Raw genomic sequence first — 26,384 nt, 5'->3', positions numbered from 1 at the left:
AGCAGACTGATGAATGATTTAGCCGCTTATTGAAATGAGATTTGTGAGAACAATTATAGCTTCGTGAGAACAGTCATAGCTTTGTTTATGCAAGTCCGCTCACACACTTGTAGTAATCATCCCCTTTCCATGTTAGCCCATGTCTTCTTATCCTCTGCTTCATCCATCATCCTTCAATATTTTTCATCATTGCTATAGTACAAATGTGTCTGGTAACTTGTGTGAGGCCTGTCTTGACCACAATTATACAAAACTAATGTTGCATTTACATTATATCCTAGTGGAATGTTGTCTTCAATATAAAATGATGAATGCTGGTATCATTCAATTCTATGAATGATGTAGATCAGCTTGGTTCGATTTAATATGCTGTGTGAGGCTCAATGTTATGTACCCACAGACGTGTGTGTGGCTCTTGATTGTCCCAAAGTTGCTGATTCCTAGTTTATAGAATTTATAAAATAAAGACCTAATATTGTTATTGTGTTATTGGCTAATGCACATTTCTATGATTAATATCAAATTTTACTTGGATGTAGATTAGATCCCATTAATAACTAGCTGTAAAGTAAAGGGACACAAAAACAGGATGGACTCTTGATAATGTTTCCAGTTCATAATAACTCAAATCTAAGAAAATTACTGTTGGCCCAAGGTTATATTTTTGTTCTTTTCTTTTGCTTGGCCTGCGCTGCAGCCATCACACATAGACACAATAGCTCTGGACTGGACCAATTATTCTCTGTACTTAAAAACAAGGATGAAAGTGCTTTTATCCATTTTGTGTGGCTAACATTTCCTCTTTAACCACAAATACAACCCAAATATTTTCTCTTTGCTTGTCTCTTAGCAACTGAAGAACAGTTTTCCAGTGACATCAGAGGGGAGAGACATTTTTTTTTTCTTTTAAGGACATGGTTTCAGTGAAGTCAGACTAGGGTGAAACAACATTTCAAAAGTCTAAACATTTCTTTTTTAATTTACTTGGAGTCCCAGAGTGTAGTCTTTTGTGGTTCAAGAACAGGTTAAATTTGTAAGTGTGACACAGACATACATATTCACAAAAGCTACTTTGACCCTTTCAATGTAAAGATGCCTTGACACCGCTGTGGCTGGGAATGATCTTAAAGCTATGGGGCTGGCTGTGCACTGACATATCCAACATTAAACACGGAAAAACATTCCCTTTCACTGAGGTGTGTGCGAGTGTGAAAGCTTGCATGCGTCATTACCGTCGGTCATTCCTCCTGCGTCGGAAGAGCTTTTTGGTGTGTGCGATCTCCGCCTCATTAGGAAGTGGTGGGAAAACCTGCAAGATACAAATCACAGCGTAAGAGACAGCTGCTGACAGGACCGGCAATTTATATCAATATGGAAAGTATCTACAGACATCCTCAATACAGGTGCACTGACACATGGAGAGTTTTCTTATAAATAGCACAGATAAATTGTAGTATTTTTCTTTCATAGGTGCTTGGGAAACCCTGGCTTGCGGAGCCTCGTTTTCCATCAGAAGTCTTGCATCGCCATCAGAAGTACATATGTTGCATGTCAGGATTGTGAAGCATTATCACACATGTGCAAAAACTTAGTCTTGTTTCATCAGCAGTAGAAACACCGTATGTGGATTTTATTGCATGAATAACATCTGCTCTGTACTTGATGTTAGTGAATGCTGTTACTGCTCACTGCAACCAGGCCCTATGCTGGACAGACTTCAGTTAAGAGAACTGATATGTATTTGTGTCTATGCATGAACCTATGTCCCATGTCTATGCATACAACCAGACATGTCTGCAGAATAACTTGTAGTGTAATGTTCTTAAGTTGTTGAGTTCACTTCCAATGAAGAGATTAAGCTCATCCATTGCCCAATAAATATCAGTCCTGTCAAACACACAGCCCCCCCATTTGACACAGCATCAATATGTGCTGTTACCTTGGTTACAGCTGCCCTAGAACTTGCATTGTTGCTTGTTGTGTCCAATGTTCTGATAGAATAATGTACTACCATATATTAATGTCACAAGCAGATAGTTTGTTTGAGCTTGAGTGATGTACCTATATCTGTTACATTACGCGTCAGTGAGTATCACTGTCGGTCACCGATCAGGGACGCTTGTGTGCGCTGAGCAACAGACACATCCAGGCTGATGCAAAAAGCCCTAAATGTCACCAAACTGTCAAACCAGCGCTTTGCGCAAGAAGGTGACCACAGTCTGTAAAAAGGAAGAGAACACTTTGCTGTTGGAACAGCTTTGTTCACTTGTTGTTCATTTTTTGATTTCTTAACAAACTTGTTCAGTACGACAAAAGCAGTCCCTCTCTCAGGTATGGGCTCCTCATTTTGTCTGGGCACATCTTAGTCAATCTGTGTCACATTCATTCTCCCCCATGTTTATGTGTATGCTTTAGCAACTTAAAAGTGCCACCCAAAAAAACACATTTGTTTTTGACAAAATTAAGAACTGTGGAGTATGTTATGAAAGTAGCCTAGAGTACTAACTAATTGTAGCACTTTGAATTTAAGTTTTTTTTCATCCACAAGGACAACATTAATGTGTAAAAACTACTAACTGTATTTTCAAACATCCAGAAACATAAACAGTAGATAATGACTTTGAGAGAGTCTGATGTTTGACACTGCTGCTCTGCTTCTCTCTTAGCGAGGCTGCCAGAGGATTGTTGAGTTCTAAATGAATCCAGATGTGAGGGGCAGAAAGTGTATGTGTGTGTGTGTGTTGTGACCGTCTGGGGCGGGGGAGGAGACATTGTATTTGTGTGGCACAGTGAGGCATACAAATATGCATAAAACTCTTAGTTCAAAGCTTTAATCTGACCAGAATAATTTACAAAGGTTGTACATATAAAAGTCAAAGTATTAATATCTGTGAAATTCTTCTTTTTTCCCCCTCCCAAGACTTTAACTTGTTAACAGTTGCAGAGACTGACAGGGAGAAAAAGTAGGTGGAGAAAGAAAGAGAAGGACTGTTGCATGTTTAGCTACTGTAGTTTTCCTCTAGGATATCATTAGCTGTAATTCTGCCTTAAAATGGCAACCAGATGACAGTGAGTGGTATACAGACACACACACACATTTTCAGCTTAGTGGTGGTATTTTTCCATTTCTAGTTCACATTACTGTATAACTAAAGAAATAGCTAGATCTTAGTTGTGAATGAAAAATGCTATTCTTTAATTAGTCAAATGTCCACTCAAAGTTATGAACAACAGCTCTGCATAGAAAAATGTGAAAATGGCCTTCAGACTGTGTGTGTGTGCGCGTGCGCACATGTGCATGTCTGTAATGCATCCAACAGAAACACTGAGGCAGGAAGCAAGAGATGATGTGCGTTTTTGTGTGTGTGTGAGAATATGCTATCTGCAGGTAGCAGCCAGTGTACGGTAGATCAAAGGGAGGCGTGCGCTGTGCTGGTCCACAGACAGACGACCTCTCACCTTGAGGCAGGCAGTGCGAGCCCTGTGGACGTGACAAGGATGGTGAGGGGAGGAGGGGGTGGTGGGCTGACCATGTGAGTGGAAGAGAGAGACTGAACGGAATTCTGTGTGCAATTGTTTAAGTTTGTAAGACAAATGCATTTCTAATGTTAGGTGTGTGAAAATACATGACCACTAACTAACTGCCTTACTAAGGTTTAGAAAAGGGGGCTGTATGTGCTTGCAGTGTTCTAGATACATGTTCAGTAGATTATGGTACTGGAGAATTTACCAAAAAGCAAAAAGAGAGAAAAATGAAGGTTGTCAGTAAAAGTGAAAGTGTTGCTACAGGTATATTAAGCATTAGAGGCTGTACCTCACAGTGCAGAACTGGAACTGCGGTGTGAATATGTTGCTTTAATTTACTCGCCCCGTGTGTGGCAGGATTTGACAAATGTACAACGTTCACAGCGGCAGTACTGTGAACAGCTGTGCACCACCCAATCAATTCATGTTATGCAAATATTACAGCACAGGCAGTGGCCAATCAAATTGTGTACTGACATTTACATAGACTGAAAGAGTACACCTTCCAAATGGAGCTCTTGAGCATGGCAATTCTCACCTTTGCTTTTTACAATAATGTGCACCGAAAAAAAAGGAGCAAAATCAGCCGTGATACATGCTGTTCTGCTACAAAGTCAGCCACGACTGGCCATTGGACATGCCCAGTGTCAAGCTTTGAAATGTACTGTACGTGCGCTCAGTAAATTAGTGCCTAACTGCCTAACTGTACAACATGAAAGGAAAATAATGGGAATATATACAAAACATTTTTCATTTACATAAAAGATGTGTGGGCAATGTGACGTTTGAAGGAAAGAAGAGACTGAAAAAAGAAGAAAATTAAAGGTGGCATCAACACAGAAGCAAAAGCTATGCATGTGTGGAGGAGCCTGAGAGCAGTGATAATGACTTCAGTGTCATGATAATTGATTTGACAAAACCTGATTGAGATTTATTTTCATCAATCCATACGCTAACAGTCAACAGTCTCCTTTAAAGCAAACACTACAGAGCCTACAGGTCACCCATCAACAAAAACTTGAAATAGTTTGCTGTTGAGTTCAAATTCTATAAACCTGAGATGTGCTTTATTAGTGCACTGGAGAGTGTGCTTCGGTGAGCACGTCTGCCTTGAGAGGAAGTTGACTTACCCTTCAGCATTCCAGGGAAAAATCACTGGTCAAAGGGAGAGGCTACCTGGTTCTCACCCAGAGAGGATGTGTCCATTATACAAATACACTGTGTAAAAATTCCTTCTCTGAAAGGAAAGCTTTGACTCAGTTGCTATAACTCAATTGAAGCACATTTCACAATTTAACCCTTACAAGTATTTGAAAAGGGTCTGATTGTCCTGATATTTTTTGCAAAAGGGTCAGAGATCTGGGTGAGATGCCATTGTTGATCCATTCATAACAATGACCCTGCTTTGGTGTGAAAGGGGTATGAGTAACTAGGAAGGAAATAAGAAAATGAGAAACCAAACCAGGGATGGAAATGCGAAGAATAGAAACAGAGAATAATAATTACAGAACTTTCTCTGCAATAGCATAGAAAGTGAAGTGTGTGTCTTCCTGTCCCTTCTAGTGCCCAACAATTCTGCTATGATGCTCATTCAGTCAGTCCATTGTTTCAGTCAACTTATTTATGTAGCAAGGGCCTTCAGCCAAAAGCAATAAATTTAAAACTGCCCCATGGGTGGCAATGCAGGACAGGTTGTTGAGAGCAGAGGTGAGAGAGAGCAAGTGTGACAACAAGGGAGACTGTAAATACAAGATAGTGTGCACGTAAAAGACAGAGGGAAGCAGAAACGCATACACCAACAATAACATAGGACATTTTGACCACAAACTGTACAAAGCCTGAATGAATACTGCTTCTTCCAGTCCACATGGATATAATATAATATAATATAAACTATTCAGCTTCATCTGCTGGGGAATGTATGTGTTACTTCATATATTACACACAGCTAGATAATGTAAAATTAACTGTGAAATATTTGATATTGTATTCTCATAAACTGCCGTCATGGAGTAATCCCTGGAGTAAATTATTTGCTCCATGTTTCATAATCCCTCCCCCACTTTTGTCATGTAACTCATTCTGCAGGCGATGCCCGCCAACAGCAAAGAGAAGGGAATGTAGAGCTGCCAAAGGCAGGTATAGCAGGTGATGGGTGATAAGAGGCAAAAGAGATGAGGTCTTGACATCCATGTCTCATTTAATTAGTGATCTGTGGCTGGGGCCACAGTAGTGTGACAGGTGCATCAAAGAACTGAGGGCTCTCTCAACAGGAGATGTAGCCATTGTTATGTCATTGTATCAAAAAAAAGAAAAAAGAAAGAGGTGGTCGCCTATACAACCATTGCCACAGCAGCAGGTTCACATGCTCACAGCTCTGTTTACTCAAAAACAAATGGACTTCAATCATGCATGTTTTCTGTGCATTGACAGTCACCTCATTGTCTCTTGAGGATCAGGCCTGGTGGCTTTGTGTTTGCATGTGTGGTCTGGTTTGCCTAACGTTTGTGAAGACTCCCTATCTTTGTGAGGACATCTGTGCTGCATACAGGGGAACAAGCTAATATCACCATACAACACTGTAGAGCTCCGGACGTCAAGTGACAGACTGAAAACTGCCGGTGAAGAGATGAGTTGTCTGACGTATTGGCTGATTTATGTGTTGTCTAGTATCATCTTTTGAGGTGAACAGCACTATTCCCTGCAATTGGGGCATTAACTTGGTTGGGTGACGTCAGCTACCAGAGCTCTATAGGCATAAATTGATACCATTAGCAACAGTCACAGGTAACTTAACTATGAGTAATAGTAACATTACAAGTTCAAAAAACTGGGCATTCAATAGTAACCCTCCATTTTACAGCGCTATTAAACATTAAAAACTAAATCATAATGATGGTTAATCTAGTCTTTCTGGATATATTAACATAATGTGGCTGTAATTCACATGCCAATTTCCATTTTTATGGATGCACTTGAGTGTCTGATGTTTCTCCCATGCTGGAAGCCAGAATATAACAGAGTACTGTGGTGATCAAGCCAGTATATGTAGAGTTGATTGAGTGCAGGAGCCAAACAGCAGTAGGACCAGGGACAATGGCAGGAAGGGACCACTGGGAGGGGGCTGCCGGTCACCATGACCCCCTCGATATTGTTCTGTTGCCTACCAGCATTTGAAGGATGGAAGGGAGAAGTGAAGGACGACATGAGGAGAGGAGGGAGTAGGGTGGAGTGCAATTATGGTGGTCAGAAGAGAACAGGAAACAGGAAACAGCAAATAGGAAGGAGCAAAGGGAGACGAGGTAAAACCATGTAAAAAAAGACATAAGGGAGATGGACAAGTGCATTTGAGGAGAGGTGAAATCCACAAGATCAGTAAAATATGTGTGAGCAAATATTGTGAGTGGAATGCAGGGCTCAGGAAAACTGACAGTTGATGGACAGACCACCAAAAAAAAAAAAATCCTCCCCTCCCCCTCTCAGCTAGCGTCCTGCTTTGCGGCACGTACACCTCCAGACAGTGGGGCCAACCAGCGTGTAATATCCGAACTCCAGACTCCTGCTTTGTTCCTGCTGGACGGCTTTGTCCACAGAATAGACCAGACCGGACGTCTCCTCAGTGACTCGCCACTTTCTCCCTCTCTCCCTCACCTGGGTCTCACACCCTGCTGTTCTGGTGCCCTCCATTTTCAAATCAGCTGCTTGTGTTAATGAGTTTGTCAACTTTGATTATTATTTTCTCACTTAATCATCATCAAAATGTTTATCAAATGTCAAACTTTGACCAACAGCTGGGAATGCAATATTTACAGATTCATTTTCTGTCTATTCAATTTAATTCATCAAATAATCACATGTAATAGTTTGTAATCATTGTATTATTAATAATGTTGCTGATAAGGTGTTGATTAGATTTGATTAACTCTAGTCCTATCCAATTTATCCCCCCCCCCACGGATTTTGTAGAATTCTACACAGATTTGTTTTTCACTATTGGCGGTCATGTATTATGCAGGGTTTTGTAATACCTGGCATGAATCCACAGAACAAATATTTGCCCTCTGACCCCTGAATGCATTTGTCATTATGACCTGACACTCAACGTGTGACTGAGGTTATTGGGTGGATTGACATTTAAGGGAGGTCAGTAGAGGTGCAGCAGAGTGTGAGGGTGAGAGGAGGAAGCCCGTTCTAACGGAGCTGCTCACACACCCACATACAAACAAGATGTTTTCCACATCCCATGGCTATTTGTAAATCTACTCTGGCTCCTGGAAAAGGGGAAGTGAGGCTTGGTATGAAGTGTGGAATGTAGTCGGGAACACTGAATGATGTAGCTGTGCTGTACAGTGACTGGTGACGACAAGGGAAAATATGTTATTGTTGTAAGTTAAAAGGATTATGATTGTAGAGAGGCTGATAAATATTATGTTAAAGGCCACTTTAACAATACAAAAAGGTACAGGAAATACAGAGCTTGAACAAAGGTTTTAGTACTAGTGCAACAACTTCATACATTCTGTATTCTAAATGTCCTTGGGATTATATATTATTCGATTGTTAATATTGTGGTTTGTGCTGCATGAGGTAGAGACAATTAAATAGACCAACTTCAGCTCAGCTGAAGTTAACTGTGGTTGTCAGCAACAATTAATCAATGAATTAAATAGTAATTGACAACAAAACCAACCACTATGATAATTGATAGTATTCTTTATTTATTTATTTTATTACTGCTTTGTAGTTATTATTTTAAGTTTTTTTGCTCTGTGACAAGAAACTCAATATCTTTTTTTTAACACTGAAGGATGTTGCAATTTTGAGGTTTGAAAACACTATTTTTCACAATTATTCAAACAACTAATCAATTGAGAAAATGATCAATAGATTAATCACAATGGAATTTATTGCCTACATGTTCCCAGCGAATAATCTGGGCATTGGCTATGTGACATCATTGCTGAATGATTCTGGCTGTGATACAATGTGAGAAAAAAAAACCCTGTATGGTGATCTCAGTAGTTTGAGGCAGAGAAACAGACAATATGTGGCCGTCACTCCTCAGCTCTGCATATGTGACCTTACTTTGTCCCAATGCGAACACACATCCGATCCCAAGCACAGCAGACAGACACAGCTAAACCAATCCTTCTTTTGGCCCGAACTGAATGAACGGAAAAGGCAATGTTGGCCTGGCCAACGAACTATACAACACAGAAGCCATCTTGGTAGCGCAACTAGGCACGTCTTGACTGAAACTCTGTGAGAGACGAAATGCAGCACAGCTCAGAAGCCAAGAGGGGAAGGAAAGAGGAAGAGACTGTAGCTCAAACACTATGAAAGATGGAAGATATCTTGGCTCAGAAAGCAAAGTAGGAAGAGAGAAGGGTGACATCGGTGACCTACAGTAAACTCTGTCACCTTGGGAAACACAATGCTCATTACTTTGTACCCTGCAATGGTACAAACAGCTGCAAAATACATTTTTGCATTGTCGAAAATACAGTAAACTGAAATGAAAAAGGTCTCGTTATATACAGCATACCACACGTACAGGAAGGACGTTATTCACGATATTCACACTAGAGAAATACTTTGAACTTTTAGTCCTTCAGTCAGTCTCTTATATAAACTATATAAAGTGGATGGACATTCAAAGTGACAAGTATTTCTCCACATTTTTTCTTTTACATGCCTTTGCGGGAGCTCAGCAAGGACACACTTTAACATATTCATGTGTAAGGAAGCAAAATAGGGGAATACTGTATGGGAGATGGTCACAAAAAACACACACACTTGATTTGTCGAATTCAGACTGTGGTAGTTTTGTTTTAGCTTCAACTAAACTGAAGAACAAAGTTTGAAAGGGAATTTGAGGATAGGTCTCATATTATGAAGTGGTGTCTTTACAAGTTATGTAGACTAAATTTTAGTGATTGATATAACAATGTTTTCATGGACATTTAAATACTTCTTTAAAGTGTGTACCTTCTAAATATAAATGAATATGAGCTCACACAACACTGATTATGCCTATGTGACATTTGCACACTGCGCACAAGAAGTGATCAAATTTTGTAACAAATGATGTAGGAAAGGCAGAGGCAGAACAGCAACATAAAAAAAAAGTTACGAACTGGAGTGTTAAGCCGGACTTGAAAAAGTCCAAAGTCTATTAAAACTGAAAAAAAACTTCTGCTCCACACATTCAATTAGTCTAATACGACAGTGGTACAATAAATCCTCCTTTTACAACCAATGTTGACTTTGTGTCAAAATTCTTAAGGGAGTTCATTAATTCATATGTGTGGTCATTGTTACAATTGTTTTATCTTTTTTATTGAGATCAATGAGGGTTGAAATAAGAGAAACAGCTTTGTATGATATAGCACAGCTAATCAGCACCACATGTGACATGTTTCAAAAATATCATACAGTAGATTTTTGGGCATACAACTGAGATTTATTGCAAAGTGGTTGTGCAAGATTAAATTATTACTTGCAAGGTACTCTTAGTGAAATAACAGTGTAAATGTGGAACAGCCTATACTTGTTATTTCATACATACAGCCACCAGAGGTCATAATAATGTTTGTTTTTTATCCACTTTCACAGTGAACCATTAGTGCTGAGAGCTCTCTTCAGCATATCCCCAGCAGGTGTCACCAAAGATCTATGCCCAACCTCACCAGTGTTCTGTGCTGTTTAACAGAGCATTTGCTCTTTAACCATATAAAGTCTATAGAAATGTTAGCTAGGAAGGTCAATCCCCCTTTATTTTACTTTACTGTAGTGATCTTTCCTGTTCTGGTGAGTGGATTATAAACCTGACAACAATACCACTCACTGCACTGTTTTTCTTGCATGTTTTAATCATGCCACAAGAGGTCACTCTCTAACAACTAATAGAGTGGCTTTTATTCTCAGGGTCAAAGTTTAGTGTGTGAAACAATCTAGATAAGTGCATTTATAGTCATGCAAAAACAGAAAAACTAGTGACTTACAGAGCGCAGATGTGGTAAGAACCTTTCTATGTCATTCATGTCTATTCCATCATCTTCTTCAAATGTGTTTTTGTTCATCCTGACAGAAGGAAGTGAGAGAGACAGAAGGTGTCAATAAAATGTAACGCCAGATAGTGAAAGGGGATAATTATGTTACTGAGACAATATAAAGTGATAAGATCAAATTACAAGACAGAGCAGGGCAGCAACAACAGGACTGAAATACTAAAACCACAGATCTTACCCCTCTCTGTCAATATGCGGCAGGTGCTTTGGTGTTCCTCTTAAGTGTTTCCTGTGGAAATGGCTAAAGTCCAGTTTCTCTGGCTGCACGTCCCAACCTGCACCTCTGTTCATTCAGAGACAAAGAAAGACATAAAATGTTAGCCGTGGCCAGTCTAAAAAATGTTCCTCTTTCTTCTCTTTTCTTTGCACAAACTAGAGGAATAGAGGAAAGCTATACAAGACCCCCGTCTAAAATAAATGTTCTTTCTACGTATAACAAGTAAAAATAAATATTATAATAATAAAAGTTGCTAAATAAATACAGTGCATGTAACAGAATGTCTAATCAGTGTGAGACAACTCTAACGGTACTTGTTTTTGTTTCTCCTTAGCTTTTAATTATATCTTACATTTGTCAGGTAATGTTCAGTTTGACCCTATTAAATTCTATTGAACCATTTAATAGTGAAACAGACTGACAGGATGAAACAGTTAAATGAAAAACAATGGTAATAGAACAGTGCATGAAGATGTGAGATATGATCAACTGGCCACCATAATGAATAGATAGAATAGCCTTCTATCACCACTAGGTGGTGCTGCCGGATGAGACTCACAGCAACAGCAGTAACAAGCCTCATGTCATCAATACAAAATACAGCCTGACTAATACTGTTTTTAAGTTGATTTGAAAATTGGTTTTGAAGGGGATTTGGTTTTTGCTTAGAGACCCTAGAGTATGGCACAATATCAATTCAAAGGTGATTTATCATTGCAGCTTTAATGCTCATATTGAATTATCAAGGTCAGTTTTCATTCAGTATTTGACCTCTTTACATCTATGTCTGTGTGAGGGGAGAACTTCTCACCACACCTATTGCTGCTGACTCCTTCTCTGCTAAGAAGTGCCAACGTGGCCGGAAGTTAGGTACCTGAAGCTGCCTTGCAGTTGTTACCATGGCAACCATTACTCCCACCAGTGAAGCTGATTTATGTGCCACCTAATGTATTTCCTCTCTTTCTCTTTTGATCGCCTTTAAGTTTCAGGTCCAGTTGTTATGTAAAATATATATGTATATATATATGCATTATCCTAAAGAAACAGAAAGTTCTTCATGATTAAGTGGAGTATCCTGGTTAAATCATAACCATTAGATAGCTGGGATCGGTTGCATCACCTCTCACTAAGTTGTTTACTTACCTTAGTTATACACTCTAACTGTGTTATAAAACTATAAAAGTGTTAACTAAATCAGGTTGCAGTCTCCCCTAAATTTAAATGTTTCTGGTAATGGCTGGTAGTTGTTTTGTTGTGGCGATGTTGAGGAGGACCTCAATGGGCGTCCGCAGCCTTTGTTTCCTATTCTACTTTGCATGCTGATTGGTAGCCAGCTTGTTGTCTTCACTTCATAATGATTGTTAAACACAACAATGAATTTACTAGCTATGGGATTGCTCAAGTTGGTCTGGTGCAACCCAAAATTAGTAAACTACTAGCTGCAAACTAGCTAGTAATTCCTACGGATTTAGTATTTTAGTAATTACTAAATCCTGAATTTAGTAGAGACTTACGACAAATTGATGCAACCCCAAAACATAGCCTTAAGAGAAGAGCAATGAAAAGGTGTGAGAGACTGTTGTGTGGTATGATGGCAAGAGGCAAAAGATATAGACACATTCATTGCGTTTCTAGGCATATGAGATTTGTATAACAGCAAGGTACCTACCCAAGCGAGTCCCTTGTGTTGGCTGCCCATATGTCTGTGCCCAGGATGTCAAAGGGGCCATCTTTATTCCCATTCTTGACAGCACACAAAAGAAAGATGGATGTTTACATTACGAACACTTCTTCCTACACATCACATAACTTTTACAAGTTTATCTTGTATTTCACATTTGTAAACGGGTACAACACTGGAACTACTCCTTTTTTTTTTTTAAAGTTTTCCTTGAGTGTATGTATTGTGCTGATTAAAGGGGTATTCCACAAATTTCTCATTGTTTTTCCAGGAAGCAACAGGAAATATGCCAAGCTATGACTGTGTCATCATTAGATCCCTGATTTTTATTAAGCAGTGGTCCTTTAACAAGTAATGCTTACATACAGTAGATTTGTGGTATCCCCACACAGTAAAGTGCTCATGCAGCCCTCCAAACAAAATACAATAAGCCATTACTCATTTCTTGAAAACTATTGCCAAGAATTGAAAAATATAAAAGAAATTTACCCATATTACTCACTGGCTCAAATCGCTAACTGAATATATTTCAATAGAATGAAACAATATATCAGTCTTGAATGAAACCTGGAGTATATTCATAATCCATATAAACTTCAAACTAACACAATTAATAGAAGCCACGTACATGACCACAACTACTCACCATTATAACCACCTAAGCACCACAATACACTCACAGGCATTTTCTTTCCTACAAATCATCGCTTATTCGTTACTTCACACCACAGAGTGGGAGTGAAGTATTGTTTTTAGTGGCTCTCTGTGTCTGTCCGTCTGTCTGCGTTTCCACACTTGCACTTGCCAACATGACCAACAGAGGCTTGTTGCGTGTATGGGGTGAAATGTGCATATCCGATTGCCTTGTTGTTATAGTTTTATAGTTATAGTTTATAAGTACTTACTTCACATTGACACAAAACATCAATATCTACTTAGTAACATCTTCCTGATCTGCTTAAATCAATAACATGTCCCTAATCTCCCAAATTGTAATTTTATTTATTTATTGTCATGATACATTGTCTTTTGTCTGTTAGTGCACTTGTCTTGACTTGTTCGGTAAACATGTTTTGCACAATAAACTAAATTTAAGAAGAAAAAAAAAGGTGCTCATGATCGAAAACTTGGGTGAGGACTCATAAAGGTATACAGTCACGAATGTTCTCATAGACGAGTGTTGAACACTGAGGTGATTTGTTTTTGCAACTAGACATGAAGCAGCAAACAAATAGCATACAAATACTCATAAACTGTTCTATATTTACCTTGGTGGGGGCTTTGAACTGATTGTTCCTCCCTCTGCTGCCAGATCGAGAGCCAGAACCAGGTCTGGACCCTGAACTGGGCCTGGAGCCTGTGCTGCCATTACTGCTGTGTTCCCACTCGTCCTTGAGAAAGGACAACAAAGAACAAAATATTGTGTTTATTTATATTCCGTTGAGAATGTTGAATGTTCTTTAAAGGTGACGCACACATTTCTGTTTCTAACATTGTGACTTTTCATGACTCCCCATTGGAGCTGGTTGGTCTACCTTTAGTTAGTGACAGCTGCAGCACCATTTTGCCCATTTTTGCACTTGAGTGTGTATTAGGATTGTTACAAAAGCCTGTATTAATGAAGACAAGCTAAGCTCAGTAAGCTCAGTTTGTCCAGAATCTGGTCCTGCACCACGACTATTGAGATAATTAATGGCTCCTACACTGTTATTGGCAAGTTGTTTCTGAGTCTTACTATAAACTGCAAGAAAAGATGTATCAACAGTTCAGGTAAAGCCTAAATGTCAGAGGAAATGGAAAAAAGGCAGTTGCATGATCTCTGTCATCATTTTTTTATTTGCTGACCTAAATGCTGACATTTCATTTTTAGTCTCTCCTTCAAAATCACTGATTTTTTGGTGCAATCTGCTCTCTACATTTTTCTCACCAATGCTGTTTCTCCCTTACTACTCACTTCACATTGGACTATTTAGTTATCCGCTGTATCATTGTCATTTAAGGCATACCATACTTAACACAAAGAAGATTGGTGTAAGGAAAGGAGACATAAGTGAAGAGAAATACAACAAGGAGACTGCAAAGTAAGCCACGAGACATTGAGTCATGAAAACTATAAAGGAAAAAACATAATATATAATTGTTTAATTCAAGCCCTTGCACAGCAATGAATTTAACTCAATATTTATGATACTATTAATGGTGAAATTTTTCTTAAAAATAAAAAATACTACTAAAACACAGACATGTGGATTGAGCCAAAGACACTTACTGGCTTGGACGAACCTCTTCCCCACGAAGATGTCCAGCTGCCATCTTTCTTGTCATTGCAGTTGTCTGTCCACTGGAGGAGAGAAATAAGGGTAGAAGATGCTATTTATTCTATATCTAAAAGACCACAAACAAAAGCACTAACATTAACGTCTAACAAACTCAGACGCAGAGCAGAAAACCATCAGAATATTTATAATAAGATGAGTTTCTTTAGAAAAAGAAAATAAATGTAATAGGTCAAGTATTGCCTTTCAGATGAATAAATACCACAACAACACATTTTATAGCAGATGGTCAAATTATAGTATATGCTTGACTTTATTATGTTTAATTGTGTTAATGTTTGGTCACATTTCTTTGCCTGCTCTTCGTTGACAGTAGTGTCGGGAGGCTGTTTGTACTAGACGGCAGAGTTTGTGTTAGTTGAGGAACACGAGAATGACAGGACTCAGACAACTGTGTGACATCTGTCATTTTTAAGCAGAGCTTACAGAATTTCATTACTTTCCAATTTGTCCTTTTTTCCCAAATTACCCAGAACATTTATCATCAAACGATAACAGCAGTGGAAAATAAATGATTTGAAGAGATATATTGCAGATTGCAGTTGGTGCAATTGTATGTGTATGCAGTAATATGCATGATATAATTATACAGCGCTGCACAAATGTGCATTTTGTTTCTGCCTCAGGCCAAAATAAAATCTTCAACATACATGGTCTGAATGCTGATGCATCTGTATCTCGCTACCTGCAAATCACCTGGCTTATCAAAGCTCTGGCATCAGTGTATGGATGGATTACACTCTTGACACTGTGTGAGATTAGGAGATATTACTCATGCTACAAAATACAAAGGGATAAACTATTAGTCCTGAAGGTACACAGAGAAAAGAAGCAGGCTAGTCTCGAGTAGTGAGCAAGAGACTGGTTAAGGTTCCAGACTCATCAGCGGAGCTGTCTTGCTGCTTACTCGTAGGTCTGATTTCTAGTGGCCCTCTTGATATTACAAACGAGGTATATAATTCGTGTCAGTGGTAGTTGGTGGTCTGTGAAACAGCGAAGCTCAATTCAGGCCCAGGAAATGCTATAATAGTGTGTTTATAATATGCAAACAAATAACACACAACCATGTTGCTATTGGTTTCTCCGGTTTATATTTCTACAAAGCAGTCAATGATTGATTGAGGGTTAGCGAACATTAACTTAAGAAATGTAACGGGACATATTGAAAAATACAAACCATATCATGCACCTCTACTTTTGTTTAGGTTTATATACAACAGTATTGGCAGGTATATAATATATATACTGCAGGATGACAACCAAGACAACCAATACACTCTACTGTATCTATTGTACCACTGCTGCCATCCATATATATATATATATGTATGTATGTGTGTGTGTGTGTGTGTATATATATATATACATATATATGTATAAATAAAAGACTAATGCAAGACTGTCATCTATTTAATTAAAGGGATGCTGACCTCTGGCACCTTGCCACCATTGTCCAAGTCTCCATCAGCCTTGTCCCCCAGCAGCCCCTGCACTTGGTACTCCAGCACATAGCTGTCAATGAAGCGCTCCAGCTCTTCTATTTCCTGAGAGCGCGTGCTCCCTGCCTCAGACGATGCAGACGCCACTGATGAGTTCTCCATGGCAACCGGCACTGCGATTGATAAAAGAGCAGGAGGGGAAGGACCAGAGGAAAGGGACCTGTGCAGAGAGGAAAAGAACAAAGCAGAGAAAGAGGTGAGCACAAAATGGAGCGTTATAAGAACCAGGTTAGAGCATTCATTTCCTTTTAGTAAGACTCTCCAGCATCAAAGCAACAATAATGTGTCAGACAAGTTAAACTCATCATGGGCCCCCTTGATTTTGGATAAATAATGCTTTTTTATCCAGCATATTGATCTACAATGAAACTAATTATTAGATGCAACTTCAAGTACCACCTAGTTGTGAAGTTCTCACAACCTTTCAAATTTTAAAGCATATTATCTCATTATCATCATATCTGCACCACATGCTTGAGTGTCCAACAACAGGAGTATCCTGCTGTGAGGAGCAGACCCAAGATCACATCTGATACATCTTTTATAAAACCTCAGTCTTCTGTCACTTCTCCATGCCCAGGTCTCTTTGTTTTCCCCACCTCTTTCCTGCCATCACTCCTCTGTGCTGTCAGTGTTGATCACCTGACCCCCAGGCCAACAGGGAAGCAGCTTCCTGCCTGCCTGTCTATGCCTGGCGACTAAGCTCCTTTACATCATGGCTTGATCACCAGCCATGTAAAGAGGATTTATGGCCCTGGATCATGCAGAATGGTATCTGCTGAGCACTGGGGACTCGCTGGGGAACCCTGTGCATTTTAATCAACAAGTCAGCTACACAAGATCTAAAGGTTTTGGTTTAAGCTACATCATAGCAATCCAGAGACTCTCCTTAATATGTTGTTTATATCAAGTCTGGTTTTACCAACTTCTGCCTGCACTTCCTTCCTATTATCTCATAAAAATAGTATGAACATCATCAATGTGAAGCAATAATGACAGAGCAAAAAAAACCCATTACTGTTGGCATACTTCTTTATGAGTATATACCCATGTTAACAACTATTATACCATGTTTGTAATATCAAGAGGACCACTAGAAATCAGACCTAAGAATAAGCAGCAAGACAGCTCCGCTGATGAGTCTGGAACCTTAACCAGTCTCTTGCTCACTTCTCGAGACTAGCCTGCTTCTTTTCTCTGTGTACATTCAGGACTAATAGTTTATCCCTTTGTATTTTGTAGCATGAGTACTATCTCCTAATCTCACACAGTGTCAAGAGTGTAATCCATCCATACACTGAAGCCAGAGCTTTGATAAGCCAGTTGATTTGCACCATGTACGTTGAAGATTTTATTTTGGCCTGAGGAAGAAACAAAATGCACATTTGTGCAGCGCTGTATAATTATATCATGCATATTACTGCATACACATACAGTTGCACCAACTGCAATCTGCAATATATCTCTTCAAATAATTTATTTTCCACTGCTGTTATTGTTTGATGATGAATGTTCTGGGTAATTTGGGAAAAAAGGACAAATTGGATTTAAAGTAAGGAAATTCTGTAAGCTCTGCTTAAAAATGACAGATGTCACACAGTTGTCTGAGTCCTGTCATTCTCTAGTTCCTCAACTAACACAAACTCTGCTGTCCAGTACAAACAGCCTCCCGATACTACTGTCAACGAAGAGCAGGCAAAGAAATGTGACCAAACATTAACACAATTAAACATAATAAAGTCAAGCATATACTATAATTTGACCATCTGCTGTAAAATGTGTTGTTGTGGTATTTATTCATCTGAAAGGCAATACTTTGACCTATTTGTTGAATGTGCTGAAGTATATGGACCTGATTTGAAATAATTGTTAAGTTACACAGTGTAAATGAATGATGATGATGCATAATAGCTGTATGGACGTTAGTGACACTTGGTAAAGGGATGCATATTGGTAATGGATGTCCTGTCCTACTCTTGTCCTTGACATGTAGTATAGAATTACACCCTAAGGGGAAAACTGCTAACATTTATTGATCCATTCAGTGAAACAGCTTTCAGCTAGTTCTGTGTTTTCAGTCATCAGTTTTATTTCACGTGCACCAGGCATGAGTATGCATAAGACAGCATCAACCAAAGTAAATACCGGTTATGCATTATCATAGCACCGGCATGCTGCCGTTTGTGAAATGGGACACAAAGTCCTCTCTGTCCTGCTGTGTTTCACAATACCCCAGTACTGCAGAGGTCCGGACTGTTGAATTCTAACATGTAACCAGTCTGACGTTTCAGGGAGGCCCAAATTTGCTCATGTGATTAACGTCATCCCAAGGCACCAGGCTATAGGAATTTATCTAAGCCAAAACAAAGGAAGGCCTGAGGTCTTAAGTATACAAAAGAATAAACACACACAGGCTGATGGCCTCTCTGATCTTTAGCTCAGCAGACAAACTTTCAACTAAACATGATGCAATGACATGCTCTCTCACTTTACAAGGTGATGTGGAAACAGCATTTACAAAAACAGCTTGCAGCTTTTAACTGATCCTGAAGTCTGTATGCTTCTGAATGACAATGTTACAGAATTGTAGTCTTTGCCTCTTTTGTGTTTATTTACACACACAAACACACACACACACGCACGCACACGCACACACACACACACACACATCCCAGTCTTCCTCTTCTCCTGAATGAGCTCTGTGTCATGACTTCCTGTACATGACAGCCAATCACAAGCACTGTTAGATCTCAGTCAAACAATATGCTGCATGCTCATTGGCTCACTAACACTGATGAGATTAACTCCTTAGGTACTGAAATTAACCAAATCGAAATTTGATTAACTGACTAAAAGCTGCACTTTTAGCACCCCAGCGAGTAAGAACCAGAGTTGCGGAGTGAAGAAGAAGAAAACAGTCCATTCATTTTTAGAGAAACATTTTGTTGTTGTAGTCGTCAAACAATGTAATGACAACCACACACCATGCAGTCTGTACCATTACAATGTGAGACCTCTCTCCCTCCCTCTGTCCATCTGTGTGTCCCATCCTCTTTGCCCTTCTCAAACAACATCTTTCAATCCCCCATCCCACACTGGCTGACTCCCCACCCCCTTCCAGTCTCCACCCCTCTACACCCCCTTCCTCAGCTGTTCCAACTGAGAGCTGTGGGCCTCATTGTTCTAGCCATATGAAAGCTTTACTGTTAATAAAGGACAGGTATATTAGTATGCAGCATTTGTGTACATCCGACAGTACACTGTCAATGCCCATACCCGATTCTGTTGCATAGTTAGATGAACATAATCTAGACTTCTCCATATTCATTTTTTATTGGTCATACTTTTGCCTGTATGGGAGACAACAAAATAGCTTGAAACAAAGAAACAGTGGTATTTGGATCCATTTGTGATAAATGGACTGAAATGTAAAAGACATGACAAAATGCTAAATTGTACTCTTAACTAAAATCAGATTAGAACTTCCACATTGTTTTCAACTAATCTTGATGCCTTAAGGACTAAAATGCTGAGTGATTTAGTTGACCAAAGCTGACTAATGATAAAAAGGAATATAATGGACTAAGATAAAGACTTAATCAATAAACTAACACTACCTGAGTCGACTCAGCTGTGCATGATTAATGAACAGTAAGGTGATAGAATACCCAACACTACCAGTCAGCAGAGACGAATCAAGCCTGAAAAACTTATAGCAGCATTTCCACTGAATACTGAAAACTGTGCCTGAAGCCTAACACCTAACAGACACTAAACTGCCAGACAGACACACCATGGCACTGGATAACACATTGCATCTTTGTCTGTGAGGCAGAGATAGATGTTATTCTACTCTGATTGGATAAGTTACCAAAAAGCAGGGGGAAATGTATATTACTTGCAAACATGGCATTTGGAGAAATTCAATTTAGAACATTCTATGTTGCATGGTTAGAAGTTAAGGACTGATACTGGTGAATTCACATGCTTGGCCTTTCTTTTTGACTGTTCTAATAAACTTTGATGAAAGTGGATTGATCCTGAAATATCAATATTTTAAGTTCCAAGATCTATTCTCATATTAAAATGTATTTTTTTTATAATTTGGGTATAATGTCTAAAAGAAAAAAAAAATTCTCAACCTTTTTTTTTAATTTAAATGCCATTTCAGTTAAGAACTGTAGAATGAACCTTCCCAACCAAGCAAACCATAATACCTTGGGGACAAAATACTAATACAGCAGATACAGTCATTGGCCTATTTGGCTGTATCATGACGGTATAATAACACAACATACTGTATAAAATAATTATAAACAATTCTCAACTAACAAGTTCTGAACCACTAATTTGTGGTATTTGATATGTTATAAAAAAACAAAATACCCATAATCCTTACAACCCAAACAGAGATGAACATGGGACCCAGTCTCCTCTGTGGGTATCCAAGTTTATGTTCTCAACGCATGCTGCGATAGCTGTTAATACGCCTAATCTGGTCTACTGCTTCCTGTCTGAACAAACTTTAGCAGCATGGTACCCTTGAGTCCGATAAATCATTAGAAGTACTTGCTACTGCATGACATACCCACAAATCTAGATTTTTCTACACTAGTGTGATGTGTGCCCTCGTTTATAGTGATTTTGTTTATACAGTATATTGCACATCAATTGCAAACAAAGATGTTTGGCAATCAGTGAAAGCAAACTGAAAGCTACTGCAAGAAAAAATCAATACTAGTTTTCAGAATTTCAAGGCAGTGAGTGATTACCTATCCTCTACTTGTGTGTATACTGTATATACATATGCCTGTAGGTATACTGTATATACATATGCCTGTAGGTATATACACATATGTCTTACTTTTAAAACAATATGCCTTGTTTTAAGTAAACATGTATAAAGTTGATGACTGCATAGAATATTCTTTTGATGAGCTAAAATCAAACATAACATCAATGACTCGTGAAATTCCTGCCTTTAATTCACTGGAATAAGATGTTGTGGGTAAATGTGTTTACTCGTACACTGTGAGAGCTGAATTACCTGAATCTAGAGGAATGGACTAGTGTAAGATCGCCTGAACATGACATACAGGGAAGTCAAAGAGTGTGAGTGTGTGTACACTTAAAACAATGGTTCAGTTGTCCCCCCATATGCCCCTGTAGTGACCTAATGGGGGAGGACTGGGCATTTGCAATGCCGTCAAACAGCAACACAACAATGCCATTCTGCATGGATATGCACACATACAAAGTCCCAGCAAACAACTGACGATGTGTAGCTTGTGGCTTTCACATTATGTATGGAGTGTAGGTAGTTTTGAGGGCTCAATGCTGAATGGTCTGAACAACAATAGAAAGAACAGAACTGCTTGTTCACACTAAGCAAACAAATTCACAGCTTTAAAACACCTGATGTCTCTCTTGTCACAAAGCTTCTGTATATCATCCTTAGTCATAAACCATGTAGTGGCCCTCTCTTCCTCTTTTCTCACTCACTCATCCATACACTGCAGGCAAGGTAATGAGTAGTTCTCACTGTAATGAGGCTGAACAGCCAGACTCATGGTGTTCCAGTTTTCTGTCCATGACATGCAGCTGTCTTTGCTCCTCCTCCACATTCTCCAAAGCACTGCATGCATATAAATGGGTGACAACCATACACACTACCCCCGTTTCTTAACTTCAACTTGAACTAGAGGAACTGACTGAGCTTTGCTTGCTACTCACAAAAACCCTAATACCTGGAACCCTTGGATCATTATTTGAACATTTGACCTCTGACAGCAGAGTTCAGAGCTTCAACCATTCATCAAATTAATCCAGCTCTCATATGAAACTGAAACTGTGTCTCAGGCCGAGTAAACATCAGCGATAACTCTCTTTTTACTGTGATAGCTAAACCATCACCAATTTTCTACATGGTGATTAGATGATAATGCTGCACCAAATGATCAAAATGCTATTGTGTTTCTGTGCCACTTCTGTAATGAGGTGATTAATTAATCACTTTAGTCATAGTGCACACAAATGTGCAACTAAAAGGTTTGCATAAAAACAATGATTAAATTAAATATACTGATATGCGGTGCAAGAACAAAATAACACCATAATGTATCAATAGTTTTTGACTAAAACAATACGTGAGGCACTTCAAATATTTTATCTACAATAGCAATACCAATTTAGTGTATAGCAGATAATTGGTTTGAAAGGACCCTGACATCTATTTATAAGCAATATATTGTTATTTAACTTATGCATATTATACTTTCATGTTCATGAAGTGTACATGACTTAACAAGTCCCTTATCCGTTTGGGTACGTTTATCTTATCCTAGTTAAATGTATTTTTAAATTAAAGACTGTACAGCTACAGCTACAGCTCCAGTCACTGGTACCAATTTTAGTTCATCTGCCAGAAACTTGATCAGCGATTATACACATTCTTTATTGAAGCAACACATGCCTCTATCAGCAGCATTAGGTAGTTGCGGTGAATCATTCATTATTCTGCTGAAGATGCTGCCTGTACAATACAAATCTGGTCAGTATTATATATTATATTTTATTCAGTATTCAGTATCACAATATCCTATTTCAATCAAGTCAGAAGGGTCTCTGTTATGTGACTTGTGGTAGCACGCAAACATTCCTCTACCTCCCTAAAGTCACTCTGATCCTATCACTCTCTGAAAGGCAGGCATCTAAGGAATGTTATGGGCAAACTGAGCTTAGGTAGAACCAAAAAAAACAACAAGAATTCCATGTCAGCCATGTCTATTTAAGTTGCAAGGACACAATAATTCCTCCTGAACGGGCTAGGTGTGTCACATTCTATGCTAATTCAGTTAACAGTATGCAAACTAACTATAAGTGCTCATATCTGTTTGTTTCAGATGAAATGACAGCTATGAGGTGAAGGTGTATCATATGATTTAATTTGGGTTTTGCTCTGTCATGACAAGCAGCAGCTGGGCTCCAGTCTGTGTTGCAACAGCTGAAACAGGCTGCTGATCTATGCCAGTCTCAGCTCCTTTCCAGGAGCAAAAAGACATTTGACAGCCATTCCTGTCATTCCTGTCTGGCTACTGAAGCACACGTTGACTGAAACCAAGCTGATTGCAAAGCTGATGATTAGAAATGGAAACAATTAATCCATCATGACAACAGAGTGCAAAAGATGTGTTTAACAGCTTATGTATATGTAACAATATAACAACTAGGGATATAAGATATTGGAATTTTTGCTGATATTCGATATGCTGATATATTTGAAAGTGCTTGATACCGATATATACGTTTTTCCCTGTGTCCAACTGCAGAGGGCATTTAGTCTTTTCTGTACTGAAATGAACATAATGTTTTGATAAATTCATTTGAAAATATTCATCCTATAGCCTTTTTTTAATTTGGCCATTTCACCTAGCCCTTATCCATAATTTCTGTACTGATCACCTTTTGTTTTCAAGTGTAAACAAAAGGACAATCGTTGAGATTAGCAGATATCAAAGACATATTGTCCAGAGTGTATTGATCTCACTAAGCACATCAGACATTATGACATGTTTTGATTGGAACAACCCAGGTGTTACTAATCACACTAATGGATATGTTCAGTTCTTGCAAGTCAGTACAATGTGACAGTGAACCACCATGCTCCCTGAAACTGAGGAGCTACAATGGACTCCGCAATCGCTTATTAATAAGATGCACCTGTGATTTTCTTCAAAAATGGCTCCCTATCAAAGGGCCCATATATGATGTTGAACCTGGATAATGAACATAACATGGGTGCACATTTCACTCCCATAACCACGCCCATGCTGCCTGGGATGCTAGTACTTCAAGTATCATTTAGCCAAGCGTTGTCAATTCCTGCTAAAGTTATCCGTACGGCAGCACCGCAGTGTGCCTGCTGTGAAGGAGTGACAAAGCCACATCTGGAGGAGCCTCCACGCCCTGAGTGTGTGTCTGCCCCGCGTATCACCGGTAACAATGGTGACGCAAGTTCTGCGGCTAACCAGCCGGGCTAAGCTCTGTCTTAGCTAGCTCTTAACTGTAAACAACAGGCCACTTATAGCGAAGTGGACACTCGCTCCGTGAACTTATCTCCATCAGCAGCTTGAAGTAAAGGTCAAACATAGATAAGTCACAAATACAGCTCGCTGCAAATTCTGCCTTTCTAACAAAACTGTTATCTGGTTACCATCACGGTGCATAGCACTCCGGCCAACACCTCCAGCCGGCTCTAATAAGACATAAATCCTTACCCGACTCAAGATTCCGACTTCAGGTGAACCCGGGATCACCTCCTGCTGTCAAAGCCGCCGTGTCATGGGTGTGTTTCTCAAAAACAGAGGTGGGGAAAGAGGATTCGGTCTGTGCGGCTGGAAACTCCGACGTCCCACACTGAGGAAAGAGGGAATGCAGGAATGTGACGTACTATCGGTTGTGCTGGCAGCGTTGACACGTGCACCCAGGAGTAGAGCATTCTGGGAAACATAGTCCAACTTCCTTCTCGCTTTGTTTTTATTGACAGTGGCGTTCACAGGGGGGGGACGCACATATAAGTACCCTCTGTGAATGACAAGAAAGCCCTACTGGCTGCCATTCATTTGTGGCCTCTCAAGCAAAATATAAATTAAAACTGGTTGTTTGTAAAGGAGTGCCTTCCTAGTGGAGGAAAGTATTGTGGTGCCCTATAAGAAGCCCTTGCAACTTTGTTTACTCGGGGTGCCCTTTCAATCAAAAAGGGCCCTGCTATGAAGTTCCCTACTGTCCCCACATGACAGTGTCCCATAGGGTGTCCTTAGAGGAAATGATACAAAATGTCCATCTCAGTGATGGAGTGATGCTGTGCTGTAAATTTATACACAGGTGTGTGAGAATGTGGGAAATTATATACCAGTGGTGCCTGCCCCACTTTGAAATTTCAGTCCAAAGTCAACCTAAGGGTCAACAAAAAATAGTTCAAAGAAAAACGAGAAGATGCATTCGATTCTATAGAATGGTGTCTCCTAGATGTTTTATTTGGGAACCCACTTTATAAAGATGACATCACAGTATGTATCATAACAAGAGCAAATTTGCGCAAAATGATACTACTTTTTGTCAGCTACTTTCTGTCAACTCTAATACCTTAAATAAATATTATTTAGTGTAGGTGTGAGAGATTGCGTGTGATTGTTTATAAAGCATATACACAAAAATCTGGAAAACAAAGCTAGAAAAAGCTAAGAAAAGTCTACAGGATAGGTGACTGCAATACGACTTTTAGCTTGATCCTATGGGACTAGACACAGCCACACACTTGTAAACAAGAATGTAATATGGTCATGTCATTTTGGTATTCTAAATTGTAAAATATGAAATTGTTCTATAATGGTGCAAATTGCATCATGTAGAAACACATTCACAGCAATATCTGGAGCACTCAATATGATTTTTAATTTGGTAACTTGGTCAGTGAACTACAGTGTCATTTTATTCATGTTTTAGTCCTGACTCATGTCTTATAACAGACATATTTTCCCCGCAGTTCCCACAGTTTTAAAGTCTGTGATGCACAAATTCCATACAGTTGATTCAGATTAGTTGGTTTATGATATTTGCAGCTATTTTTAACAGGTTAATGGACAATTTCAGAACCTGCAGCTAACTTTTTTTTCTGCTGATCACTTAGACTTGTGTCAGTGTGTCTCATGTCTTGTGTCACTGATGACTGCTTGGGTCTAGTTCAACTGGTAAAGGTAAATGGTTTGCCATCCTTTGGGAAGCCTGCTGTCAGTCTTTCTAATGCAATCATGACCCCTTGTGGAATATTTGAGAAGTGCAGGACAGGAATTCTGCCGTGCTGTGTGTGTGTATACTTGTGTTTGTTGACTCTGTCCTAACTTTTCTGGCATAAACACTGACCTTGTCAGTACCAGTACTCCTCACTGGGAGCAAAACCTGGTCCTAATGCGGCAGAACCTCATCTCTGAGGAACTGGTTTGAACTGTGGTTTGGTTAAAGTTATGGTTGGACATTAACTGGTTATGGTTAAGGTTA

At 39.2% G+C, this 26,384-nt stretch overlaps 1 protein-coding gene across 2 annotated transcripts in view; it reads right to left on the bottom strand.

Annotated features, from left to right (window-relative positions):
* Positions 1–24,776, bottom strand: part of ctif (CBP80/20-dependent translation initiation factor) — a 41,671-nt gene extending 16,895 nt beyond the window's left edge. For both annotated transcript variants that reach the window (XM_044012258.1, XM_044012259.1), the window contains exons 1-8: positions 24,605–24,776; positions 16,260–16,488; positions 14,763–14,834; positions 13,762–13,884; positions 12,482–12,555; positions 10,774–10,878; positions 10,530–10,608; positions 1,233–1,309 (exon numbers count right to left, since the gene is read on the bottom strand). In XM_044012258.1, the coding sequence (XP_043868193.1) occupies positions 1,233–1,309; positions 10,530–10,608; positions 10,774–10,878; positions 12,482–12,555; positions 13,762–13,884; positions 14,763–14,834; positions 16,260–16,430 (701 nt within the window). In that variant the 5' untranslated portion in view covers positions 16,431–16,488; positions 24,605–24,776. The remainder of the gene's footprint in view (positions 1–1,232; positions 1,310–10,529; positions 10,609–10,773; positions 10,879–12,481; positions 12,556–13,761; positions 13,885–14,762; positions 14,835–16,259; positions 16,489–24,604) is intronic.
* Between the last annotated feature and the right edge of the window lie 1,608 nt (positions 24,777–26,384).

Source organism: Solea senegalensis, linkage group LG21, assembly GCF_019176455.1.
Source record: "Solea senegalensis isolate Sse05_10M linkage group LG21, IFAPA_SoseM_1, whole genome shotgun sequence".
In the NCBI taxonomy this organism is placed as follows: domain Eukaryota; kingdom Metazoa; phylum Chordata; class Actinopteri; order Pleuronectiformes; family Soleidae; genus Solea; species Solea senegalensis.
The sequence above is the reverse complement of the archived record's forward strand: the minus strand, read 5'-3'. Positions and strand labels throughout refer to the sequence as shown.